Here is a 23,708-nt window from a genome sequence, read left to right as displayed (position 1 = left end):
TTTTCAGCTAAATTCTGTGTGTGCGAATTTGTAGTTTACCCTTTTATTTTTTTAAGATTTTATTTATTTGAGAGAGGAGCATAAGCAGAGGGAGTGTCTGAGGGAGAGGGAGAAGCAGACTCTGGGCTGAGCAGGGAGCTGACTTGGGGCTCAAGCCCAGGACCCCCGGGGGTCATGACCTGAGTGGAAGGTAGATGCTTGACCTTGACCCCCTGAGACACCCAGGTGCCCTTGTAGTTTACCTTTTTAAATAGCTCCAATTCAGATGCAAAATAGAAATTGTTTATAGATCTTAAAGTGTAGGATTGGGGCAGTTGTGTGTTGCCCCCACTTCCCGGATATGATTATGCAGTAATTGTTCTTGAGGGTCAAACATTTGCCCTCTTTCTTCCTTGTCTTCTGCGTGTAAAACAATTAAAGTGTCAAGTCACCAGAACTGATCAGAATACTAAAAAGTAAAAAGAACCATAGAAACACAGCATTTGGGGCACCCGGGTGCTCAGTGGTTGAGCATCTGCCTTTGGCTCGGGTTGTGCTCCCAGGTATTGGGGATCGAGTCCCGCATCGGGCTCCCCGCATGGAGCCTGCTTCGCCCTCTGCCTGTGTCTCTACCTCTCTCTCTCTCTCTCATGAGTAAATAAATAAAATCTTAAAAAAAGAAAGAAAGATAGAGACACAGCATTTTAGAGTGAGCAACAGCCCCATTTTGCCCAGGGAAAGCAGAGGCAGAGAGCCAGAGTGCCGCAGCAGCACGGCCAGCAAGTGCTAGAAGAGGACTAGTGTGGTCTGGCTCTGGTCTTCACTTCTTCACTACACCCTCCCCGCCCCATTGATGAGGTGCCTTATGCCAGGCAAACAGCCAGTGAATGGGGGAACTTGATATCCGCATTCCCAGACCACGATGTTCTCAGGGCATTTGGAATACTTAGTACTGCTCTTTGGGAGGCAAGGGCTTGTCCTATCTTCCCCCCTATACTGGAGACACTAGTTTTTAAATGCCTTTATTTCATTTTCTGTTATTCATCTTTAAAACTTCCTCTGTAGCCACACAAAAAAAGAAAAGTCCCAATAGGCAGTGTCTTGAAGATGCCTGCGACAGCCTCAAGGCTGTCCACATTGCTTTAGAAGAATTGACAGAGAGCCCTTTTCCTGTTGTTAAAATGTGTCCTATGTGCTCATAATTCCCAATTTCCTAAAGTCCCTGAAGACTGTGAGGTGCACTCATTCCCACTTTACAGATGAGGAAAGTAAAGAAGGGTCATTTGCACCGTGCCACACAGTGACTGCATCTCTGTGTCACAACAGCTGTGGGCCCCAAGTCCCATGTGACACTGGATGGCCAGCATCCTCGCTCCAGCTGGGACCATGACCTGCCTTCCCCTGGCCAGGGGCGAGGACATTCACTACACATAGTTTCTGGATGGTTCCTTAAAAATGATAGGCCTTAAAAAAACAGAAAAAGAAAAAAATGATAGGCTTTTTTTTTTTTTTTTTTTTTTGCTTTTCCTTTTTTCTTTATCAAGAACATTCCACAACCAGATTCGTTTTGTGCTATTAGTCGATGGCTCTTCTCTGGCTACTCCACACATCTGCCTGACCTCCCCCACACGCAGCCATCTGTTGCTTTCCTACCACCAATAAAGTGAGCTTGGCTCCTTATTAGCATCCGTCAGGGGAGAAGTGGTCTTAGGGGCGGGTGACCATGGTGGTCCCACAGGGAGCCCAGCTCACGGTGGAGCTGTTTATTCCCCACCTAAGCAATCATGACTTCAGCATGCACTTCAAAAGCCAGGGCTCTGTGCACTTCCACTGAGGGTACGGCTCGATCCCCTCATAGCCGACTTTAATTCTTAAGCAGGAAATGTCTTCTCTACAGGGTATGTTCCTACAAAGCCATTTCAAGAAAAACAAAGTAAAGACTTTTCTTTTTAAAAATTTATCAAGTGACCCCATATAACCTTCAGAGTGGAAATAGCTTCTGCAAGCCTTTGGGCAAAGGGAGGGGGGAACATTAGAAGTGTCTCAGTTTCTTGACGACATTGAGGTCCAGGTATTCATCCAGAAAGCTGTTTGCAATCCCCAAGGCTCCCAGGACTGTCAGCAAGGCCAGACACCCCAGACTCAGCCGGAAACCGGTGATCCTGCGGGACAGACATGTGGCAGAGAGGTGATAACCAGCTGCAGAGATGAAGGGAGGTGTCCTGAGATAGGCTGGACCTCTATGCTTTTGCCATTTGGAAATCTTGATTCATCACATAAGTTGAAGAGGATGCCCAGTCACAGAGGTTAGTTGGCTCCTTTGAACATTCAAAGGATGATCAAGACTGGGCAGGATTATTTGCTTTGCAACTTTTTGGAGATAGTGCACAATTCTTGCAAGAATTTAAAGTATGGGGGCCATGAGTGCACATCCAGGGCATAGTTTGCACTTGAGGCTCCCGTCTCACACCTGGCTGTGCATGGCACACAGCTCACTCGTGCCATCGAGGCCTTCGGGGCCGTCACTATCCTCAGGAATACGCACACACCTAAGTCAGACTCCATCCTGCTACTCTTTGCCTAAACACCCAATTTGTAGGTTCTCCTTACCTTTTCTTAGCTGCTTCTGAATATCCCCAGAAATACTGGTGACGGGCGTATATGTACACCAGACCGAGACAAGTAGCAAAAACTAGAGAGAGAAAATAGAGAAGATACGGAATATGATGGCGGGCTCTCAAAATGCATGAAAACAGAAAATGCTGGCAGAACATGCACGTGTCCTGAATACCCAAACAGCTCCAACAATTCAATCGTGAAAAGAAAACAACTTAATTCTTTTAATGGGTAAAATATTTGAATAGACAATTAATGCAGGAAGATGAGCAATGGCCCCATAAGTACACGAGAGTTTTTTCAACATTATTTAACAGCAGTCGGTATCGGCAAACTGCATCTTAAGACCACGATGAGGGCAGCCCCGGTGGCCCAGTGACTTAGCACCGCCTTCAGCCCGGGGTGTGATCCTGGAGACCCGGGATCGAGTCCCACGTCAGGATTCCTGCATGGAGCCTGCTTCTCCCTCTGCCTGTCTCTCTCTCTCTCTCTCTCTCTCTCTCTCTCCGTGTCTGTAGTAAATAAACAAATAAATAAAATCTTAAAAAAAAAAAAAAAAAGACCACAATGAGATGACACCACTGCATACCCCCTGCAATGGCTAAAATTTAAACAGACCAACAACACAAAATTTTGGCAGTGTTGGAATGCTCATACGTTATTAGGGGGAATGCAAAATAGTACAGCCACTCGGAGAAAAGTTCTGGTAGTTTCTGATGGAGCTAAGCATATTTTTGACCCAGCAATCCCATGCCTACCTATTTACCCAAAAGAAATGAAAGCACGTGTCCATAACAAGACTTGTACAGAATGTCCATTGCAGCTTTATTCATAATGGGAAAAATGCAAGGAGCCCGGAAACCTCCCAACAGGAGAGTGGATGACCAAACTGAGATAATCATCCTACAGAACAGCGCTCGGCAATGAAAAGACATGGGCACTTGCAACAACATGGTGAGTCTCAACGTCTTGCTGAGTGAATACGACGTTGCCCAAGAGTACATGCTGTATGATTCCCACTATGTAAAGTTCTAGAACGGGCAAAACGAAACTGTGATGAAAAAGACCAGAATAGTGTTTGCCTCTGAAGGTGTCTGGCAAGCAGGGGCATGAGAAGACTTTCTAGGGGCATCTGAGTGGCTCAGTCGGTAAAGCATCCAGCTCTTGGTTTCGGCTCAGGCCACGATCTCAAGGTCACAAGGTCGAGCCCCATATTGAACTCCACACTCAGCACGTCTAATGACTTATCTCTCTCCCTCTGCTCCTTCCCCTATTTGCTTGCTCTCTCTCTCCCAAATAAATAAAGAAAAATCTTCAAAAACCAAACCCCTTTCTGAAATGCACGTTCGAAACACCCCGTCTAATGGCTTAACTCCCACGAAGCCAATGAGACCTCTTCAGGCCAATTAACAGGCAACTTAATTTTTCATGGGAAAGAATGGAAAATTATGACAGAAAATCCTTTTCTGACATGTGGGGCCGCCTCATTCAGCCCATCACAGTGAAATCCAGAGGGTCAAATAGCAGAGCCGGAGCCCCATCCTCAAAGGCACTTTTCTGATTAGCTGTTAAAGGCCGCCTCACCTGACAAGGAACAACGGCCTCCGTTCATGCCCTCAGGGAACAAAAACATGAGCTGGACTAGAGTTAGGCAGTCTCTCTCTGAAGGACATTTTATCTGAGATCCCTCAGTTGACAGTAAAAATTACACGAAGACAAGGATGGGGCTGCCTTTGAAAGCAGCAGGACTGGGGTTTATTGAAATCGTAGCAACCAGTCGTCAGAGGTGAGGCAAGTTATCAGAAAGCAAGAGAGACTGAATTTGTCCAACTAGGGTAGCTGGGGCTGCTCCGCCCCCCTGCTGAAGAAGGGGGGACGCCTTCCGCTCCCCGAGGATATCCCCAGCCAAACAGAAGGTAGAGGCCTACAGGGTTGCAAACTCAAGAGAAGGTGCGTGTGTTATTGGGAAGATGCTTACAGACCCTGCCTGTACCTGAGAGCCAATTTTTTCCTACACTCAAGAAAGTTACGGTGGACAAATGACTTACTCCATGATTTACTTTCCTCCCCTGTAAAGTACGCATTAATTATAGAACCTACCTCATAAGAAGGTTTTTAGTCTTATATACCCGATATGGTGGAGAGGTTCAAAAATCCAAAACATGACCTGGCACATAGTGAACACTCAATAAATAACAGCTGTGATAATTAGAGTGAATTGTTGCAGATAAACTAGAACGAAGGGATCAGATTTGAAGACAGAGCTCATGTCATTTCCATCCAGGAAGGCCCAGCATACAGTTTGTTCCAAGTTTTTGGGTTTTTTTTTTTGTTTTTTGTTTGGTTACTGAATTAAATCAAAGTGAAGCCAAAGTTAGCTTACCTGCAGAGCAGTACTCTTTGATGCACACATAGATTTTTTTTTTAAGATTTTATTCATTTATTCATGAAAGGCAGAGAAAGAGAGAGACAGAGACACAGGCAGAGGGAGAAGCAGGCTCCATGCAGGGAGCCTGATGCAGGACTCGATCCCAGGACCCTGGGATCACGACCTGAGCCAAAGGCAGTTGCTTAAGCACTTAGCCACCCAGGCACCCATGGATAATTTCATTTAAAACAATTTCTGGGATCAGTACATGTATGGCTGCACATCTGTTCTTTCAGGGTTCTAAGAACCACAGTCATTATTAGAACAGAGTGGACCGTTATTTTTAAATTACCTTGATTGGGCAGCCCCGGTGGCTCAGCGGTTTAGCACCGCCTTCAGCCCAGAGCATGATCCTGGAGACCCAGGATCAAGTCCCGCATCAGGTTCCCTGCATGGAGCCTGCTTCTCCCTCTGCCTGTGTCTCTGCTTCTCTCTCTCTCTCTCTCTCTCTCTCTCTCTGTCTGTGCATCTCATGAATAAATAAATAAAATCTTTAAAAAATAAAAATAAGTAAATTACCTTGATTGAAATACCATCCAGCCATCCACAATGTAACCAGAAATATGGGGTAAAACTCCACACAGTTTTGTCTGCAGGAAAAAATAAAGACACGGGTTATTTTATGAGAAAACTATACACCAAAGTAGTATGCTTTCATCTGGAGGCAAATGCCCAACCTCTTCTTATAAAAATAATGTAATAATTACATAAAAACTTAGTGTCTTTTCATGTCGAAGGAGTCTTCCAAGATAAGACTCAAAAATTGTTTCAACCTTAGATCAGGGCCAAGAATCACGCTCCTCCACGTGAGCCGCCAGTGGTGGTAGGAATGAATTCAAGCTCTTTTCCAAAACACAGATCTTGAGATGGCCCTGATTCTAACCCAAAATGCATTGCATATCTTCTCTAAAGAACCCAGAAAGGAACACGGTTTATATTAATAGGCTTTCTTCCCCAAAATTCTTACATATTCATTGCCTTCCACTTGAGTTCCTCAGCGGTTAAAAAAAAATGGTTTTAGGTAATTCCCCTAAAATCTTCAGAAGTAAACGAGTATTTTTTCATCCCCGTTTTATGGAGGAAAAAACTAAGTCCTGAGAGCACAAGCTGAGTGATGCCTTGCAGAGAATCAAAGGTACTAGGTCCCCACCAGATTCCAAAGCTCTGTCCTAACAGCAAGTCAAATTGCCTCTATTCATAGAAGACTTGGACGGAAAATTTGATTCTATTTTAAGCAAAATGGAATCGTTCTCTGGGAACTGTAATTCATCTGCACCTAGCAAAGGGAAAAAAGACGAATTATATTCATCCCTCCCATGCTACGCCCCTAAGTGGTCTTGGTTAGGTTGGCCGTGCTCCTTGCTGACAATATTACAACCGGAAAGAACCTTAATGTAACTTGTAATGAGGTCTCGAGTTGATCCTGGTGGAGGCCGCATAGTGCATAGAATCAGAAATGATTCCACATTCTTCCTTAAAGCTTGATTACTTAAGGTTACGAGGCAGTTGGCCCAGAAATAGTTGATACTGGTTCCTGAAGAGCTGTATCTTCTAGCCGAGGTCACCATGAGTGGCTTTCTTTTCTTAATTAAAAAATTTAAAAAGAAAAAAAAAATAATAATAATTTTAAAAAATAAAATTTAAAAAGTTGTTCTGTTTTGCTTTTTGCCACCACGATGGCGACACAGGTAGGCTCCTGAACTTCCTCCTCCCACGGAGACACTGATGCTACAACCACACACAGAGCAGTTCCTTCCGAAAAAAATCCCAAACCAGCTGAGTGACTCCTACAGTTTAGGCAAGGAGAAAACCACCACACTGAACGTCACTCCCTCTCCCCCTGGCACAGCATCACACCGTCAGGCAGGAGTCCTCAACTTCCAGCTTCTCCCTGAGGACCACACATAGCACTCCAGCTCCTAAGATCCCCAGTTGAGGGCTGGGCCCCCGAGAACCTAGCTCCCAAAGCTAATGGGGCTTGCATCCACAGGATTTGGGGGAGGACTCCAGTAGGACAGCTGCACATTCCCTCCCTTGAAATGCGAGCCGGAAGGGGCTGCTTCCAGGTGCATAATCAGTGGGGCCCCGGGAAGGAAGAGAGGGCAAGGGTGTGAACGTCACTGCGTTTGTGCTCCCTGAGGGCAGAGCCTGGAATATTGGGGCAGTTCGGCTCCCAAGAAATGAGTCCCTTTGTCCCCTCGAAGCAGCTAGCCATCGCTGGCCGCACCCTGACCTCAGGTCTTAGCTGTGCTCGTTATACTTTTCTCCTGGCCCCACTTTTGCTGACCTAGGCCCTCCGAAATGAGGTTTTGTCCACTTCTTAACATCATCTCTCGGAGACTGGGCGTACTCCTCCGACGGCCAGCCCGGGGCCAGCCGTCCGCAGATGGGCTTCTCCTGTTGCCTGCTGAGAATACCACGATTGCTTGGCCTTGAAATACCTCGCGTCCCATTCTACAGGTTCCTTACAGCCTCTTCACCCCCTCTGGCCTGAGACCGGGTCTTTCTGCAGCCACAGCTAAATGGTCCGTGCCTGGACGTGCCCCAGGACTGTTCACAGCGAGTGAACGTTGTTTAACTCAAGGGGACCCGGCTCTGAAGGTCTGTTCTTTAACAGTCCTCTCAACGACTAATTACATCAACGAGAAAACTACACTGAAAATAATTTCTGGTCTCTTTTGGACACGGAGGCAGATACAGCCTGTCCTCGTATAGGCAATCCTCGGGAAAAGTCTCCAAATGCAACAGGAAAGAGCTGGCAGTGGCTGTGCCCATTTCCCTTCGTGTGGGAAGAGAGTGTAGAGCTGCTTATGACCCCCGAGGGACTGTCCCCTTTCCTGCATGTCCACACCGCGGTTAGAGACCTCTTTGCTCAGTAATCCTGTGCCTTTTTTTTTTTTCCTGTGCTCTTTTGATATTGAAGTTTCCCATAAAATGATTAGGGAGCAGCTTTTCCTTTGCTATAGGCAGATGTCACGACGTGGCTCGAATTCTACCCAGGGGCAAATAACAGAATCTGCTAGAAAGACAGTCGGGGACCGATCACCCTGGACTGAGCAGGATTTCAGAACATGGGACTCCTTCAATTTTATAACCAGGACGGTCCCAGATAACTTGTCTTGGTCTGCCTGGAGCTGAGGGCTTCCTGGCACACGGAACTTTGAGTACTAAGACCAGGAAAGCCCAGGACCTACTGGAAAGAGCCGGTCACCATAAAGGATGACCTAAAGGAGCCTACGGAGATGGAGTAGTTAAAGCTGCTGAAACGTCTCATGGGTCATCCCCAGTTCCAAGGGAGCCCGGCGGTGGGGCCACGGCAGTGTCCCCCTCGGGCCCGAGGGCTGGCAGGAGTGAGGGCAGTCCCGAACTAAGTACCGACTGATCCTGTCTTCCTCATTAACTATGCTGCTAAGTTCACCCCATTTTGGAAAAAAGGATCAAGTTTTGGCCTGACAGCCAAATTTAGCAGCTCCTAAACCACTGGTCTCCAAATGTGTATAGTTCTGATGGTTGCATAACCCCATTGAGAACAACAACAACAAACAACAACAACAGCAACACACGTCCTATTGTGTGTAGCCGAAGCGGCTGGCTGACCACAAAGATGGTGTGAAGCTGGCGCTGTGGGGTAGCGGCCCGGCCAGGGACTAGATTCCCGGCCTCCCAGGATTCGGGGGGGGCTATTTCTTGCCAATGGAAAGAGAAAGTAAATCCTGTCGCTTCTGAGCCAAATGATTAAGGAGCTGGTGTGCCAAGGTCCCTCCTCCCCACCCCACACATACATTGGTTGAGGGGAGAGAGCTCTGAGGACATGGATGAGAACAGACCCCTTAGATGGATCACAGGCCTCTACATGGCCACATGGAAGGCCACTCAACCAGGAACACCCATGTGGGACCCTGTGTGAACAGGGTGTAACCTTGCATTGTGTTAAACCACTGGGAACGTGGGGTTGATTCATTAGCGCCACTAATACAAACTGGAAGAGAATATCATATACATCGTAAAACACACACAAAATAGAAATTAAAGGAAGAGATTTCAAGAGCAAATATAAAAAGAAGCTCCAAAATCTCCTCACCCTCCCCGCAGATTCCTCAGCGCACCCTCAGCATGAACACGTCACTTGGGACACCTCTGACCTCAAACACGTCTGAATAGCTCTGCTCTTTGGAGGAGTTCTAATAAACACACAACAGGAAACTGTGTGCAGCACAATCCTGTTCAGAGAAAAATCTGAACCAGGTACCAGATGGAAAAACCCGATTAGCTAGAGCGAATTTCGAATGGTGTAACATGGTTAAAAAAATAAAAATAAAAAAGTAAAAACAGACAAGGTGAGCTAAAGGAGGCTTCTTAGGAGGTTTTCCTCTCTCAAGTTTTCGTTTGCTCCTTGGTGGCTCGTTGGGAAGCAGGGGGCTGCCACCGCCCCGAGTAGCTTGCTCTATTAACAGATGACCCCGCCTCCGTCTGCTGGCTTTTAACCCTGGAGAGTCTTTTCAATTATTTACACTGGCTGAGGGTCAGAGCAACAGGTTAATATGTTCAGAAAGGCTCGGGGATGAAAGCCGTGGAAGTTAATCTTTCTATATAGATTTGTAACTATCTAAATTGCTCCTTGTCAAGTGACCCTTGTGTAGGAACACCAGAGAGCAGTTGCCTGTGATGTCAGGAGGGCAGGAGTCAAACCCCCAATTCAGGGATGCTGCTGATAAGCAACGGGATGAGTAGATAAGGGAGGGAGGCTTGCACCTCATCCACGTTGCTGCCGCTTCTCATCCCCCCACCACCTGAGACTTGCCCAGCTCGTGTAACAGAGCTATTTGGTGGTGGCATGACTGACTGTGGGTGGCCCTCAAAATTCGTATGTTGAGGGACGCCTGAGTGGCTCAGTGGTTGAGCATCTGGCTTCAGCTCAGGGCATGATCCCAGAGTCCCAGGATTGGGTCTCACATCGGCCTCCCCTCGAGGAGCCTGCTTCTCCCTCTGCCTGTGTCTCTGCCTCTCTCTGTGTGTCTCTCATGAATAAATAAATAAAAATCTTTTTTAAACAATTTTCATATGTTGAAGGCCTAACCTCCAGTATGGCTGTATGTGGAGTGAGAAAGCAATTAAGGTAAAAGAGGTCAGAAGGGTGGGACTCTGATCTAATGGGATTGGTGTCCCCCTATAAGAAGAGACACCAGAGAGTTCTTTGACAGCCCCAGCCTCACCCTGCCCACCCCCTTCTCTGTCCTGGCGTGCACACACCAAGGAAAGGACAAGTGAGGACGTACCAAGAAGGCAGCCATCTGCAAAAGAAGAGAGCCCTCATCAGAAATTCAAGCAGCCAGAACCTTGATCTCAGATCAAGATCATGATCTTCCAGCCTCCAGAAGTGTGAGCAAACAAATGTCAGTTGTTTAAGCCACTCAGTCTGTGGTGTTTTGTTACAGCAGCTGAGCTGACCGATACAGATGGTTTGTGCAGGAGGATGCTACAGTTTGAAGAGCTCATCATTCAGAGTCATTCTCTCTCCTCAGGGACCTCCAGCCCTTTCTAACTCAGTGGGTAAGTACATCTTAGGCTTTCAGCTGATTTTAAGATGGGTGCACTTGTCAGAAAAATGGGGATATGTCCACTCTATTTTATTTAACTTATTTGTACTTACTACAGAAATAGGTGACCCATATCACTTATAAGCTCAGTGTTGCAGAATTCCTGAGTTGTGAATTTTCCCTTCTCCATAGCTTTTAATTTTTTTTTTTTTTATGATAGTCACACACAGAGAGAGGCAGAGGGAGAAGCAGGCTCCATGCACCAGGAGCCTGACGTGGGATTCGATTCCGGGTCTCCAGGATCACGCCCTGGGCCAAAGGCAGGCGCCAAACCGCTGCACCACCCAGGGATCCCTCTCCATAGTTTTTAGACATACATTAGAGCCACTAGTTTTAACCTCTAAATTTCAGGATTTGAATTCAAAATGACTATAAAAAGTAAGTGAAATAGCAAAAATAATAATAATAATAATACAGCTACCGTTGAGTAAGTAGAGGGTAATATTTCTCAAGAGTACTCAGATTCATGATGATTGGGCTTACTTGTGACAGGCTGATTCTGGAACAGGAACTGAATAATTCAATATTAAGCAAATAGGGGTGCTCAAAGAACTAAATAAGAGGAAATTCTTCATTCTTACCCAGCGCTAACAAAACCATCGTTGGGACACTACACATATTTCTAGGCTTCAGGTTTAGAAATAATATGAAAAATCTTAGTCTAAAGAGAACCACCAAGATTTTTTAATGGTGGGGGGAAGCTGAAGAATTATGACTACCTAGCCTCAAAATACAGAAGATGAAAGGTACTTAATAATGGTCCCCAACTGTATAAAAGAGGGGGTCATTAGCAGCTATTCTTCTCTTCTGGTGAGAACAGAATCAGAGGGAATATACTTAAATTGCAACAAGATCAAGGTATTACTTGGATCTACTTTTTAGATTTATAAAAGCCTTCAATCTAAAGGAATCAGGGTACCCAAATTAGACTAGATAGAAATTTCTAAGCTTAGCAATAACATGAAGGAATGGCCCTTGTTGAAACTACACTTACTTTGTTCACAAGTTTAAATTGTATTCTGGCAAAAGACTGCAAAACTCTAGAGAGTCCTCTCTCAGGCCCTCCCTGTAGGAAGGGAAGAGGACCTGAATGGGGAAGAGGCCCTGGGCTGGTAACATGGGTAAAGTGGGTGCCATAATAATCACCTTGGCTTGGCAAATGAATATCCAACTTGAGGTGAGCTTGAGACAGGAAATAGGTACTTCCGTGGTGGTCAGAGGGACCTAGGAAGTGACTGGTAGATGTCGGTTCCCACTTAGAGATAGGATCAGTCCCAACACCACGCTTCTTGGCCATACTTAGGGCAAAGCAGTGGGGGAGAAAAGAGTAGGGAAAAGACAGCATTTCTGATATAGCCAAGGTCATAAGACCTTCAAGGGAAGCTGAAGGACTCAATGCTTTGGTCTAGGAGAGTCAGGAAAAAAAGTCATTTCCTCTCAGGGACTTGCAGAGTTCAACAGAGCCTACCCTTGAAGACAAGAATAGCCGAGTAGGCTTTGGAATGACCCGGGTATCCCAGGGGATGCTGCCTTAACTGCCTCTGGTAAGGTCAAAATAGCTTCACTAGCAATGAATTCAATCTGAATTGGCCTAATTTACCTAAACCTTATAGCCCAAGGCAAAGATCTGGGCTAGTGCTATGGAACATCTAAGAAGGAATTCAGGGAAGTGAGTAGGACCATCCCCACTCACCCTTCAGAGAGAACCCAGGACAATTACTAAACTACCGTGCCCTGGAAGATGTTTGTGACTCCTCACTCGCTCTGCCCTGATTATTGGCCATTATTTTTTGATCCCTCTCTCTTCTACCATTATTAATCAAACACAACAAAACACTTCTAGCAAGGATATTAGGTTTGTATACATTTTTTTAAAAAAACAGCAACTTAAGAGAAATATTTCAAATCGGTGTTCAGCTGTATACGAGAAGGGGGAGGGGCACCTCGGTGGCTCATTTAAGGTTGAGTGTCTGACTCTTGGTTGCAGCTCAGGTCTTGATCTCAGGATCGTGAGATCGAGCCCCACAACAGTCTCCGCTCTCAGCATGGAGTCTGCTTGGGATTCTTTCCCCCTCCCTCCTCTTCTCCCTCTGCTATTCCTCCCCTCCAACCCCTCCTCCTCGTACTCAATCTCTCTCAAATGAATAAATAAATAAATCTTTTTAAAAAAGAGACGGAGAAGAAAGACAGCAATAATTTGAAAGAAATCAAATTTGTGGAAAGTATAAGAACAAACCAGAAGCAGCCCAAGGATTGCATAGGCTGGAAGCCCAACCCTCCCCAATGGAAAGTTCTCAGATGACGGAAGATAAGGTGAGAAGATGTGGAATTTCCTCCTGTGATTATTTTTATAAATAGTACAGCATCTCCCAGACTTCCAGCATTAATATATCAGTGTCAAAATTTTAGCGTCTCCATATAGCATCTTACTATTTTTCTATAAATCAATTATATTTTTTTTACTTAAATTAGGGAGAATGAAATTTTATGAGTAGAAAAAGAATATCACTTTCTAAATAAAGGATAAGTATAAATCCCATGAGAACAAAATTTGCCAAGTTCTCATGAGATGCTGCTGATTGCTGAAGGCTCGGCGCATGAGACCCTCCCTCTGTCAAACAGGAGAATGGATGTTCAAGAGGTGTTGAGCACACATCACGAGGACTCCCTGCAAAATGTGACACATTGCACCCATGTTTATTTCTTCTTCCTCCTGGAGCCTCACTAAAATGCCAGGAAAGGGGAAAAAGTAGATATAAAGTCATCAAGAACAAAAAGAGTGGAAGCAGACATGGCAGGGGAAGAGAGGTATCAGCAAATTTCTGAAGAAGGACAGCACTCAGAGGTCTATTGTCTAGAGAACCCAAGACAGAGAATCTCAGGGGAGTCCAGGAGCAATGGAGGGCAGGGATAAAATTCTGTGCTGAAACCTGAGCTAACCCACATACTGTATAGTAGAAGAACCTTCCTTCCCTCACCCACCACACTGTCTGGTTTCTAGAAGTGAGACCTAGTATACCCACCCATCCTCCTCCCTCACCCCATACTTGCCTGCCCCCACGGGGGGCTTACGGGGTTCCCTTAGAGAAACCAAATGGTCCCAGAAAGATAACCTACAGATACTGGCATTTGGGGCTCTCCGAAAGAAAGCTGCTGCTGATCAATCACCCTCTCGGGAAGCTGCCCACTCAGTAAGCCCCACCCATGCACACAGAGCTTCCAATTCATTTGCTGATGCTCTTTATTAAATTTGCACAGACAGCCAGTCAAGAACCACTTGACATTTGAGTAAAGCTTCTAAGATCTCCTTTGCACAAATCTCTTTGCTGGACCCTTATCTTCTTGACTTCTAAGGTTGGTTCAGTCTTTGCCCCTCTTCTCTCCTTTACCTACACCCACTCCCTTAAAGAGTTCTTTAAAAAAAATTTTTTTAAAGATTTTGTCCACTCTCACGGTTCTAAATTATCTTCATGTGCCAATGACTCTTGAATTTATATTTCCAGCTTAGATCTCTCTGCTGAAATGCAGATTCATATGTCCACCTGCCTGGGTCTCTCCACTCAGATGCATAAACAATGTACTGCGTAGTTTACAAGGAAAGAGGAAATGATCTGAGTAGCTGGTGAACGACCATGCTTATAGCCCCTCCTTAGCTGTAGCGTAAGTCACGTCTCAGACACATGTCACACGGAACCTCCTGGTCTTCCCCCCCAAACTGCTTCTCCTGTTGCCCCCTCTCTCTCTCTGTTGTCTCTTGGGATGCTCGGGCCAAAACCCTGAGGTTGTTCTTGATGCTTCTCACACTCCATATTTATTATGTCAGGAAATTCGCTTGGCTCTACCCTCCAAACATATCCAGAATCTGACCATTTCTCACCACCTGCCTGGTTCAAGGTAGCCTCCTAACCCGAATTCTCTGCTTCGACTAATGTCTCCATATAGACTGTTCTCAGCAAAGCAGACCAAATGATCCTTGTAGAACATAGGATCGTGTATTCCTCTGCTCAAAACCTTATAATGCCTTTCTGTTTGGCTCACAGAAAAGCCAAAGTCCTTACAACAGCCTTTAAGGCCTTACATGATCCATCCATTACCTTTCTGCCACTTCCTGTCAGCTCCTTTCAGCCACACTGACCTCTTTGCTAACCCACCAGGCACATTCCCACTTGGGGTCTTTGCAATAATTATTCCTTTCACCTCAAGAGCGTTTACTCTGCATGTTTGCATGGCTAACTCTACCTGCTTCAAGCCTTTGCTCAAGTGTCACCTAATCAGTGGCATCTACACTGACCACCCTAAATAGTAACCTGCCCCAACTTACCCCCCAGTAACCCACCCCAAAAGCCCCTTACAATGTTCTCCTTTTTCTTTTATTCCTTAACACTTACCACCTCTCTCATAATATAGTATTTTTCTTAGGATGTTATCTATTTACTTTGTGTCTTCTATAACTAATATTTCTATAAGGTAAACTTCAAGAGGGCAAGGATCTTTGTCTAATTTTTCACTGATATATCCCAAACTGCTGGAAGAGCACTGGCTATACAGAGGTGCTCAATAAATATTCAATGGGCAAATAATAAATAAAAATGAAAGACAAAAGCTAAAACAGACAAGTCAGAAGGAACTTGGAAAAAACAGAAATGATATAAGAAGTCAAAAAATATATTATCATTAAAATCCTCAAATATAAGAGAATAAGCTACATCCATAAAACAGAAAAGGAATAATTTGATAGCAATAACTAAAGAACAATCAAAGAATAAAAATTAATTCTTAGAAGTTAAAATTGATGTCTGAATTTTTTAAAGATTAGTAAACAGAAGTTCAAGAAATTTCCCAGAAAGAACAACAGTCCAAGAAGATGAAAAACCAAAGATAAAAGAAAACTAGATGACCAATTTGGGGGTCAATATACAACTAATATAGGTTTTAAGAATAAAGGAACAGAGAAAACAGAGAAGAGGTAATTCAGGGAAAAGGATTATTTTTTAAAAGTTCTAGAACAGAAAGACATGAGTTGTCAGGCTATAAAAAAAGCCTTATCTAAGGTTCAGCATAGTGAAGACAGATGCCTCTAAACAAGCACAGCACCATACTATCTTTGGGCATTGGGGTGAAGGGAAGATCCTAAAGTTTCCACAGTTTCCAAAGAATCAGGAATTAGAATGGCACTGAATATCATGACCATACCAATGAAAACTAGAAAATAACAAAAGAATATTTCCAAAAATCTGATGGTAAGGATCTTTAACGTAGAAATACATGTCTAACCAAGCCTACAATCAGCTGTGAGGCAGAATAAAAGCATATATAGAAATATAAAGTCTCAAAAAAAAATATAAAGTCTCAAAATTGATCATTTATTTACCCTCTCTCAGGAAACTTCTGCAGGGTATGTTCCACCAACATGAGAGAAAATCAATATATAGGAAATAGAAAATATAGGAAAGCAGGCAATCCAAATCAGGAGAATATTAAAGAAAAAATTCCTGGGATGATGAGAAGTCCCAAAATGACAGCATATAGGAGATTTAAAAAGCATCCTCCAGATTGGAGCAGAAAGATGGAGGATTCAAGCAGAGATTATCCAAGACAAAAACCAATGGTATTACTAGATTAATGTATTTGAATGTATTAAGAGAAGATTTTCAGTCCTGTTAAAGATTTGAGGATGAAACTAAGCAAACAAATAAACAAAAAGGCAATCATTAATCCCAGGTAAAACAAAACATTCACGGGAAGATGAAATCATAGTATACTATCTGACTCAGCTTTGAACATTACTTAATTAATCACAATAATATAAGCATTGATTATTGGTTTAACTCAACAAAGTGATATAACTATACTGGAAGGTGGAGGTAAGGAAAAGAGGAAGTGGAGAGACTTGAAATTCTTTCTTCCATAAAAGGAAGCTAATCAATAATGTCTAAAATTTATGAATTAATAAATAGCAGTGAAATCATAATGGTTAGAAACATGGAAGTAAATACCAAAAGTAATAGTCAAAAGGGTGCCAGTGATCGTCTCTGGAGATGGATTGGCAGTAAGGAGAGTTATTTGTTGCTTTCGAGCTTGTAATCTCACTTTACTTTCAGACCATATACATATGTTACGCTAATAAAAATAAATACTGGAGTGTGGAACATACTGGCACCAAACCAATGCCTTCCACTCGACATAATCATAAAGATTCAAAAACAATTAAAGTGGAAATGAGTTTCTCACCACATCGTCCGATGTTACTGATAATCATATCCTGGGCATAAAGTTTCAATCAAGTAAGAAGAGATCAAGCTCTGGAGATGTGCTGTACAACACGACTTCTACAAACAATAATCTTTTATACATTTCAATTTTTTAAGAGGGTATATGTCCTATTACATGTTCTTACCTCAATAAAATTTTGTTGCAAAAATCACCTTTATGCACCTATTAAAATTCCCCCTTCTATACCAGTGTATTCATCCCACACTTTAAAGCCTACGGAATAGTCTATGTGATTCTTGTGGAAGCAGAGAGATGGACAAGAGAACAATGCTGCAGCTCAAGGATCATGACTTTCCCAAAATGACTCAAGATGTAATAAAAAGCTAAAGAATTGGGATCCCTGGGTGGCGCAGCGGTTTGGTGCCTGCCTTTGGCCCAGGGCGCGATCCTGGAGACCCAGTATCGAATCCCACATCGGGCTCCTGGTGCGTGGGGCCTGCTTCTCCCTCTGCCTATGTCTCTGCCTCTCTCTCTCTCTGTGACTATCATAAATAAATAAAAATTAAAAAAAAAAAAAGAAAAGCTAAAGAATCTAATTATCATGAAAGAAATCAAAATCCACAGTTTAAAATTTTTTCCACAAAGAAAACATCAGTTCAGATCATTTTACAGACAAATTCTAACAACTTTAAAGGAACACACTCTCCCAATCTTATTAAAATTCTCTCAAAAAATAATTCTCTAACTCATTCAATGAGACTAGTAGAATCTTGATATCAGAGTGAGACAAACATCATATAAGAAAGGAAAATTATAGGCCCACGTCACTCATAGATGAAAAATCCCAAAGTATTAACAAAAGAACTGAGTGACACATAAATGGTGACACATGTAATGTTTCTAAAAGCACTTATTTGGGGGATGAAATACAAAGGGAGCCCTAGCATCTGCAGCAGCCAAATTCATGGTGTTTATGGTGGAACATTCTGTGTGGATCTGAAAAGACAAGATGATCAAAATGACGTATGTGTGAAATGGAAAGCTTTCTCATTCTTACAGGTTGGAGATTTTAGGAAATGGTTCATGGACAGAGGATAACACTGACCCATCTCTGTTTCAAGTGGAAAGGGAAAATAAAGATGGAAAACTGATGTCATAGCTAAGCCGGCTGGAGGCTATTGAACTCTCAGCGTACAGTTAACCAAACTGCCATGCTTAGACGTGGACAGCAGTCTTTCTTAAGATCCCAGCCTTTTCTGTAAACATACCCTCTAAATTCAAAATATAGGGGGGTAGAGACTCCACGTGCTAGCTACTTCAAGCTTCAAGCATCATGACGAGGGGCCTGGCTGTGAAGGGTGGTTTGTTATAATGGGATACATTCTCTGCGCGTCTTTCCCGATCAGAGTTCTCTATACGTGGGAGGCCTGGATCCCTCAAGGGTGGGGGAAGCGTTACTTACTGTGCACGGAACATCCTCTCAAACTCTGGTGACCCAGAAACGGCCGGGGGCGTAACTTTGTATTTTAATCTTGCCTTTCCTACATGTAAAGCAAAATAGCCTGCAAGTATAGAGGGATTAACAATTAGAATGTGGCATTAGAATGTGGCACATCACTATTCATTAGGAAAACACAAATTTATTTTTTTTAAGATTTTATTCATTTATTCATAGACAGAGAGAGAGAGAGAGGCAGAGGGAGATGCAGGCTCCACGCAGGGAGCCCGACGTGGGACTCAATCTCGGGTCTCCAGGATCAAACTGCAGCCAAACTGCTGCGCCATCAGGGCTGCCCAAGAAAACACAAATTTAAACCACAATTAGATACCACTACATACCTAGTAAAACGTTTAAGATTAAAAAGACGAATCATATCAACTAAAAAAGAGAAATAAGGCTATAGCAGCAGCCAGAATTCGCATGCACTCTGGTGGAATGTAAGATGGTACAATCACTTTAGGAAACCACCTAGAAAGGATTTTTTAGTTAGACATACGTAGACCATATAGCCTGTCACTCCAATCCTACTTATCTCTCCAAGAGAAATTAAATCATGTGTCCACACAAAAATGCGTGCACAAACGTACACAGCAGCTTTATTCATAACAACCAAAAGTCAGGAACGCCTCTGCAATGGTTAATTTTATTGTGTCAGCTAAGCTAGGCCATGGCACCCCGCTGTCTGGTCAAACGCCAGTCTAGATGTTTCTGTGAAAATATTTTTTGGATGTGATTAACATTTATATCAGCAGACTCTGAGTACAAAGCAGATTACCCTCCCTGGTGTGGGTGGGCCTCATCCAATCAGTTGAAGGCCTGAAGAGAAAAGACAGTGGTTCCCCCAAAGAGAATGGAAGTCGGCCTCCACCCTGCCTTCAGGCTCATTGCTGCAACACCGGGGGATCCCTGGGTGGCTCAGTGGTTTGGTGCCTGCCTTCGGCCCAGGGCATGATCCCGGAGACCCAGGTTCAAGTCCCACATCAGGCTCCCTGCATGGAGCCTGCTTCTCCCTCTGCCTCTCTCTCTCTCTGTCTCTCATGAATAAATAATAAAAAAAATTAAAAAATTTAAAAAAAAAAAATGCTGCAACACCGACTCTTGCTAGACTGGCCAGCCTTCCAGCCCAGCCTGTAAATTTTCAGAGTTGCTAGCCCCCACAATGGCATGAACCAATTTTTTAGACAAATGCCTCTCTCTCTGTGTGTGTGTATGTGTGTGTGTGTGAGAGAGAGTGTGTGTCTATCGTATTGGTTCTGCTTCTCTGGAGAACCCTAACACCAATGGGTTAGGGTGGATCAACCAGTTAATGGATAAACATATCATAGTATTGCGACATATCCATCCAACAGAATACCATTAGAGCATATAAAGGAATGAACTGTTGACGCAGGAAACAACCTGCGTGACCCTCAAGCCTATCACGTCGAGCAAAAGCAGCAAGTTCAGGAGAGACTAGTGCTGGGTAGTTTCACTTATACAAACGTCTCAAAAATGAATCCACAGCGACATAAAGCGGACCCGCGGCTCCCTAGAGATGACAAGAGCAAGGAGGAGGGTCACAAGAAAACTTTAGGGGATGATGCCTCCCCGTCGGACTCAGTTTCCCTACTCTAAAACGACTATGACTTTGTTCTCCGTCATTGGCCACGTTTGTTGCACAGACCACCCGAGCCCAGCGCCGGAGTCCCTCGCATCCGATGACCAGGCCTGGAAAACCTCATTGCATTTCAGACCCACGCTTGCCTCCTCGGTCAGGGGTTCTCACCTCCTGTCCTTATCACCCCCTTTTTTTTTTCTTACCCCATAATTATCTCTGGGGTCTATTATTTCCCTTCGGATGATTTCTTCCCGTTTCAGTTCCTTACCAGTTGCCTCCACACTATTCTGGTCTCCCTTATTCCAGTACCTCCAGATCCGCTTCCTACTTGCTAATGTCTCAGAACCAGTTTCCCACTGGGCGTGATGCATTTCCTCCGGAGGGATCTCCCGGGTCAGGGGCCACAGACACACCGTGTCCACCACTGGGACCCCGTGATGAGGGTGCAAGGGCTGCTTTACCTTCCCTGGAGAGCCTCTGTTTCCTTTCCCGCCTTCACATCGCCTAGAAACTGCTTGACCATATTCACCTTTTGCTTAGCTTGTCTTTCCCCTTTCCTTCACTTGTCCTTGTCCAGAGGGGCATATGTGGGCCGGGGCGAGTGACCCAAGGCCCCCCGCCCCCCATGCCCCCTAGTCCCCCCACCCCGGCCACAGCTCGGCTCCTGCACTGGGGGGGGCGGGTGGCACCGCTCAGGGCGGCGGCAGCTTCTGTCCATGCAGGAGCAGCCAAGGGTGGGGACGGACCATGCAGGGCACCAACCCCGGGCCAGGTCCCTGGGGGGCATCCTCACCCAGTGTCCTGCCTGCCTAACCCTGTCTGAGGGGGACATCGAAGGCCAGGGCCACCCGGCTGCTAAGTGGCCGAACTGGACAGATACGAGATACATGTCACAACCCGACCTGCCCCTACCGTGGTTCGCAGTGGCGCCTCCACAGACCCCAAGCATCTGCCGAAGCAGTCGACTCTGGTCCTCAGTGTCAACGAGTTATGCCACTTATGTCTCCTCTCTCTCTCTCTGTCTCTCTCTCTCTGCCCCCCCCCCCCCCGCAATTGGTAAATGTTCCATGCCTACCGCTGTTAAAAAGGAGACAACAGGCCCCAAACGGAGTCATTGGGGCTAGGCCGATGTCACCAAAGTGAGACTAAATACCTCACTTAATTACCATCCCCTCCCCCCCAGGGGAGTCTCAGGGCCGCCAATCCGCATCCACCTGCTTGGCGCTAGAGAGCCCACCTCCCCGCTACCCCCCTGCAGCCTCTGCGAGCAGGTGGCCTTTGCACAAGCAGCCGCCTTCCCGGGCAGCTTCCTGCCCTGCCTGCTTCTCACTGCACAAGTCCTACATTTCGCTCGGCTCTTGGGGCTCCTTTCTATGCGCTTCATGGGACGCTGCACAAAGCCAGGAAGATCTTTAAAATGGGCTCAGTTGGGGACGTCCAGTGGCGGGCGGGGGGGGGGGGGGGCTCAGCAGCGGAGCATCTGCCTTGGGCTCAGGGCGTGACCCTGGAGTCCCGGGATCCAGTCCCACATCAGCTCCCCTGCATAGAGCCTGCTTCTCCCTCTGTCTGTCTCTCTCTCAGGAATAAATAAAATCTTTTAAAAATAATAAGATCAAATGGACTCAGTTGAATCACCCATGGCAGGGCAGGCTGGATCTCCTCTCGTCTCCACCCACCCCTGACCACCCCCACCTGACCTCTGGCCAGTCCCCACTGTCCCCTGCACACACACCCCCAGCAAGCAGAGCCCACTGAGCCCCCTGGATGCGTGCAAACTGCTTCTGCGCTCCCTGGGGCACCAGGAGGGCCCCAGCTGTGAGCCCCTGGGTCAGCATCGGGGTGCTAGAGACCTGAGTGCTGCTTCGGTGGGCGGCAAACACCCTGCTCCAGTCTAGAAAAGGCTGGGAGTGCAACCACCGAGTGTGTGTCTGCACAGTACAGTGTTCTCGTAGATTCACAGCACTGAGTAGGCCGAGGCAGGCACCGATGGTGCACACAGGCCTGGGCCTCCCCCACCCCTGCCGGGCCTGCTTCAGAACTACAGTGACCCAGGCATGGGTGGCTCCGAGGCTTGCTCGCAGGTGGCCAGGCCCTTTGCCCCATCTAGCGTGTTAAGGTGACATCATGGATAAGGTGAGGAGCACTGGGCGAGTGTGCCCCCGAGGAGCGAAGGCCCTTGACACAGCGAGCGAGCACCGGACATGCCACCCCCCCAGGGGAGGTGCTTTCAAACTTGGGGTTGGTCGCCCAACCTGAAGCTCCAGGTTCTGCAGACGCGTCTAAACCTGCTGATCCTGCCTGCCCCAGCCGGTTCCCTTAGGGAGCACCCACTGAAGGGTCAGGGTTCCCGGAATCACAGGCACCGCCCAGGCAGGTGCAAGGTCTCCTGGAACAGTCCCGCTTCCTGCTCGCAGCCCAGCCCGCTCCCCTCAGCTTGCCAGAGCATTTCTTTCTTTTAAAAAAAAAAAAATCACTAATTTATTCAGGAAAGACACAGACAGAGAGAGGCAGAGACCCAGGCAGAGGGAGAAGCAGGCCCCATGCAGGGAGCGCGGTGCAGGTCCGGATGGGGACCCCGGGTCGCGCCCTGGGCCCGAGGCGCTGAGCCCCCCCCCCCCCCCCCCCGCCAGTGCATTTGTGAGGCTCCTTGGCTCCGGGGCCGCGGGTGGCGCCGCGGACTGGGCCGGTCCCTGCGCCCTGGGGCCTCCGGCCTCGCCTCGGAGGGAAGCGCTGCTGGAACCTTCCAGAGCCGGAGGCGCCGCGGGCCGGGGGCACTCACGGGCAGGCCCCCCCCCCCGCACACACGCACACGCGCACCGGCCCCTACTTTGTTGGCAGGCGGACAGGACCGAGGCCGCAGCCAGCAGGACCGAGCGCGCCGGCATCCTGCGCCGAGCGTCCGGGGTCCGGGGCCGCGGGGCGGGGCGGGGCGGGGCGGGGCGGGGCGGATCCAGGGGCCGGGCCGCGACCTCTGCTCTGGGGCAGGAGTCGCCAGGGCGGGTGGCTCCGGGGCTGCCGGCCGGATCCGCATCGGGCCGAGCCCCGCGCCCCGAGCCCAGGCCACCCCCCAAACCCCGAGTCCCCCCGAGCCCCGAGCCCCCCCCGAGCCCCGAGCCCCCCCCGAGCCCCGAGCCCCCCGCGCCCGGAGACCCCCGACCCCCCCGCCCGAGCCCCCCGAGCCCCCCCGCGCCCCGAGTCCCGCAACCCCGAGCCCCCCCGAGCCCCAACCCCCCCCCGAGTCCCCCTGAGCCCCGAGCCCCGCGGCCCGAACCCCGAGCTGAGCCGAGCCCCACGCCCTGAGCCCCCCCGAGCCCCCCCAAACCCCAAGAGCCCCGCGCCCCGCGCCCCCATCCCCGAGCCCCCCCGAACCCCCCAAGCCCCAAGCCCAGACCACCCCCCAAACCCCGAGTCCCCCCGAGCCCCGACCCCCCGAGCCCCGAGCCCCCCGCGCCCGGAGACCCCCGAGGCCCCCCCGAGCCCCCCCGAGCCCCAAGACCCCCGAGCCCCCCGAGCCCCGAGCCCCCCCCCGAGCCCCGAGCCCCCCCGCGCCCGGAGACCCCCGACCCCCCCGCGCCCCGACCCCCCCGAGCCCCAAGCCCCCCCGCGCCCCGAGTCCCGCAACCCCGAGCCCCCCCGAGCCCCAACCCCGCCCCCGAGTCCCCCTGAGCCCCGAGCCCCGCGGCCCGAACCCCGAGCTGAGCCGAGCCCCACGCCCTGAGCCCCCCCGAGCCCCCCCAAACCCCAAGAGCCCCGCGCCCCAAGCCCCCATCCCCGAGC

The 23,708-nt window shown here is 47.6% G+C and overlaps 1 protein-coding gene across 2 annotated transcripts; it reads right to left on the bottom strand.

Moving 5' to 3' along the window:
- Window positions 1-1,920: 1,920 nt before the first annotated feature.
- Window positions 1,921-22,862, bottom strand: MGST2 (microsomal glutathione S-transferase 2). 2 transcript variants are annotated; one of them, XM_041760222.1, is made up of 5 exons: window positions 22,759-22,862; window positions 18,296-18,395; window positions 5,543-5,613; window positions 2,590-2,671; window positions 1,921-2,141 (listed from the first exon to the last, which is right to left on the bottom strand). In XM_041760222.1, the coding sequence occupies exons 1-5, from the start codon at window positions 22,814-22,816 to the stop codon at window positions 2,012-2,014; spliced, it is 441 nt and encodes a 146-aa protein (XP_041616156.1). In that variant the 5' UTR covers window positions 22,817-22,862; the 3' UTR covers window positions 1,921-2,011. The 2 variants fall into 2 exon arrangements, with proteins under 2 accessions (XP_041616156.1, XP_041616157.1); XM_041760223.1 differs by lacking the exons at window positions 18,296-18,395; window positions 22,759-22,862 and adding an exon at window positions 5,991-6,009.
- Window positions 22,863-23,708: the final 846 nt, after the last annotated feature.

This window comes from Vulpes lagopus, chromosome 6 (genome assembly GCF_018345385.1).
Source record: "Vulpes lagopus strain Blue_001 chromosome 6, ASM1834538v1, whole genome shotgun sequence".
Classification (NCBI taxonomy): domain Eukaryota; kingdom Metazoa; phylum Chordata; class Mammalia; order Carnivora; family Canidae; genus Vulpes; species Vulpes lagopus.
Note: the sequence above shows the minus strand (reverse complement) of the source record. Positions and strands in the feature narration are given on the sequence as shown.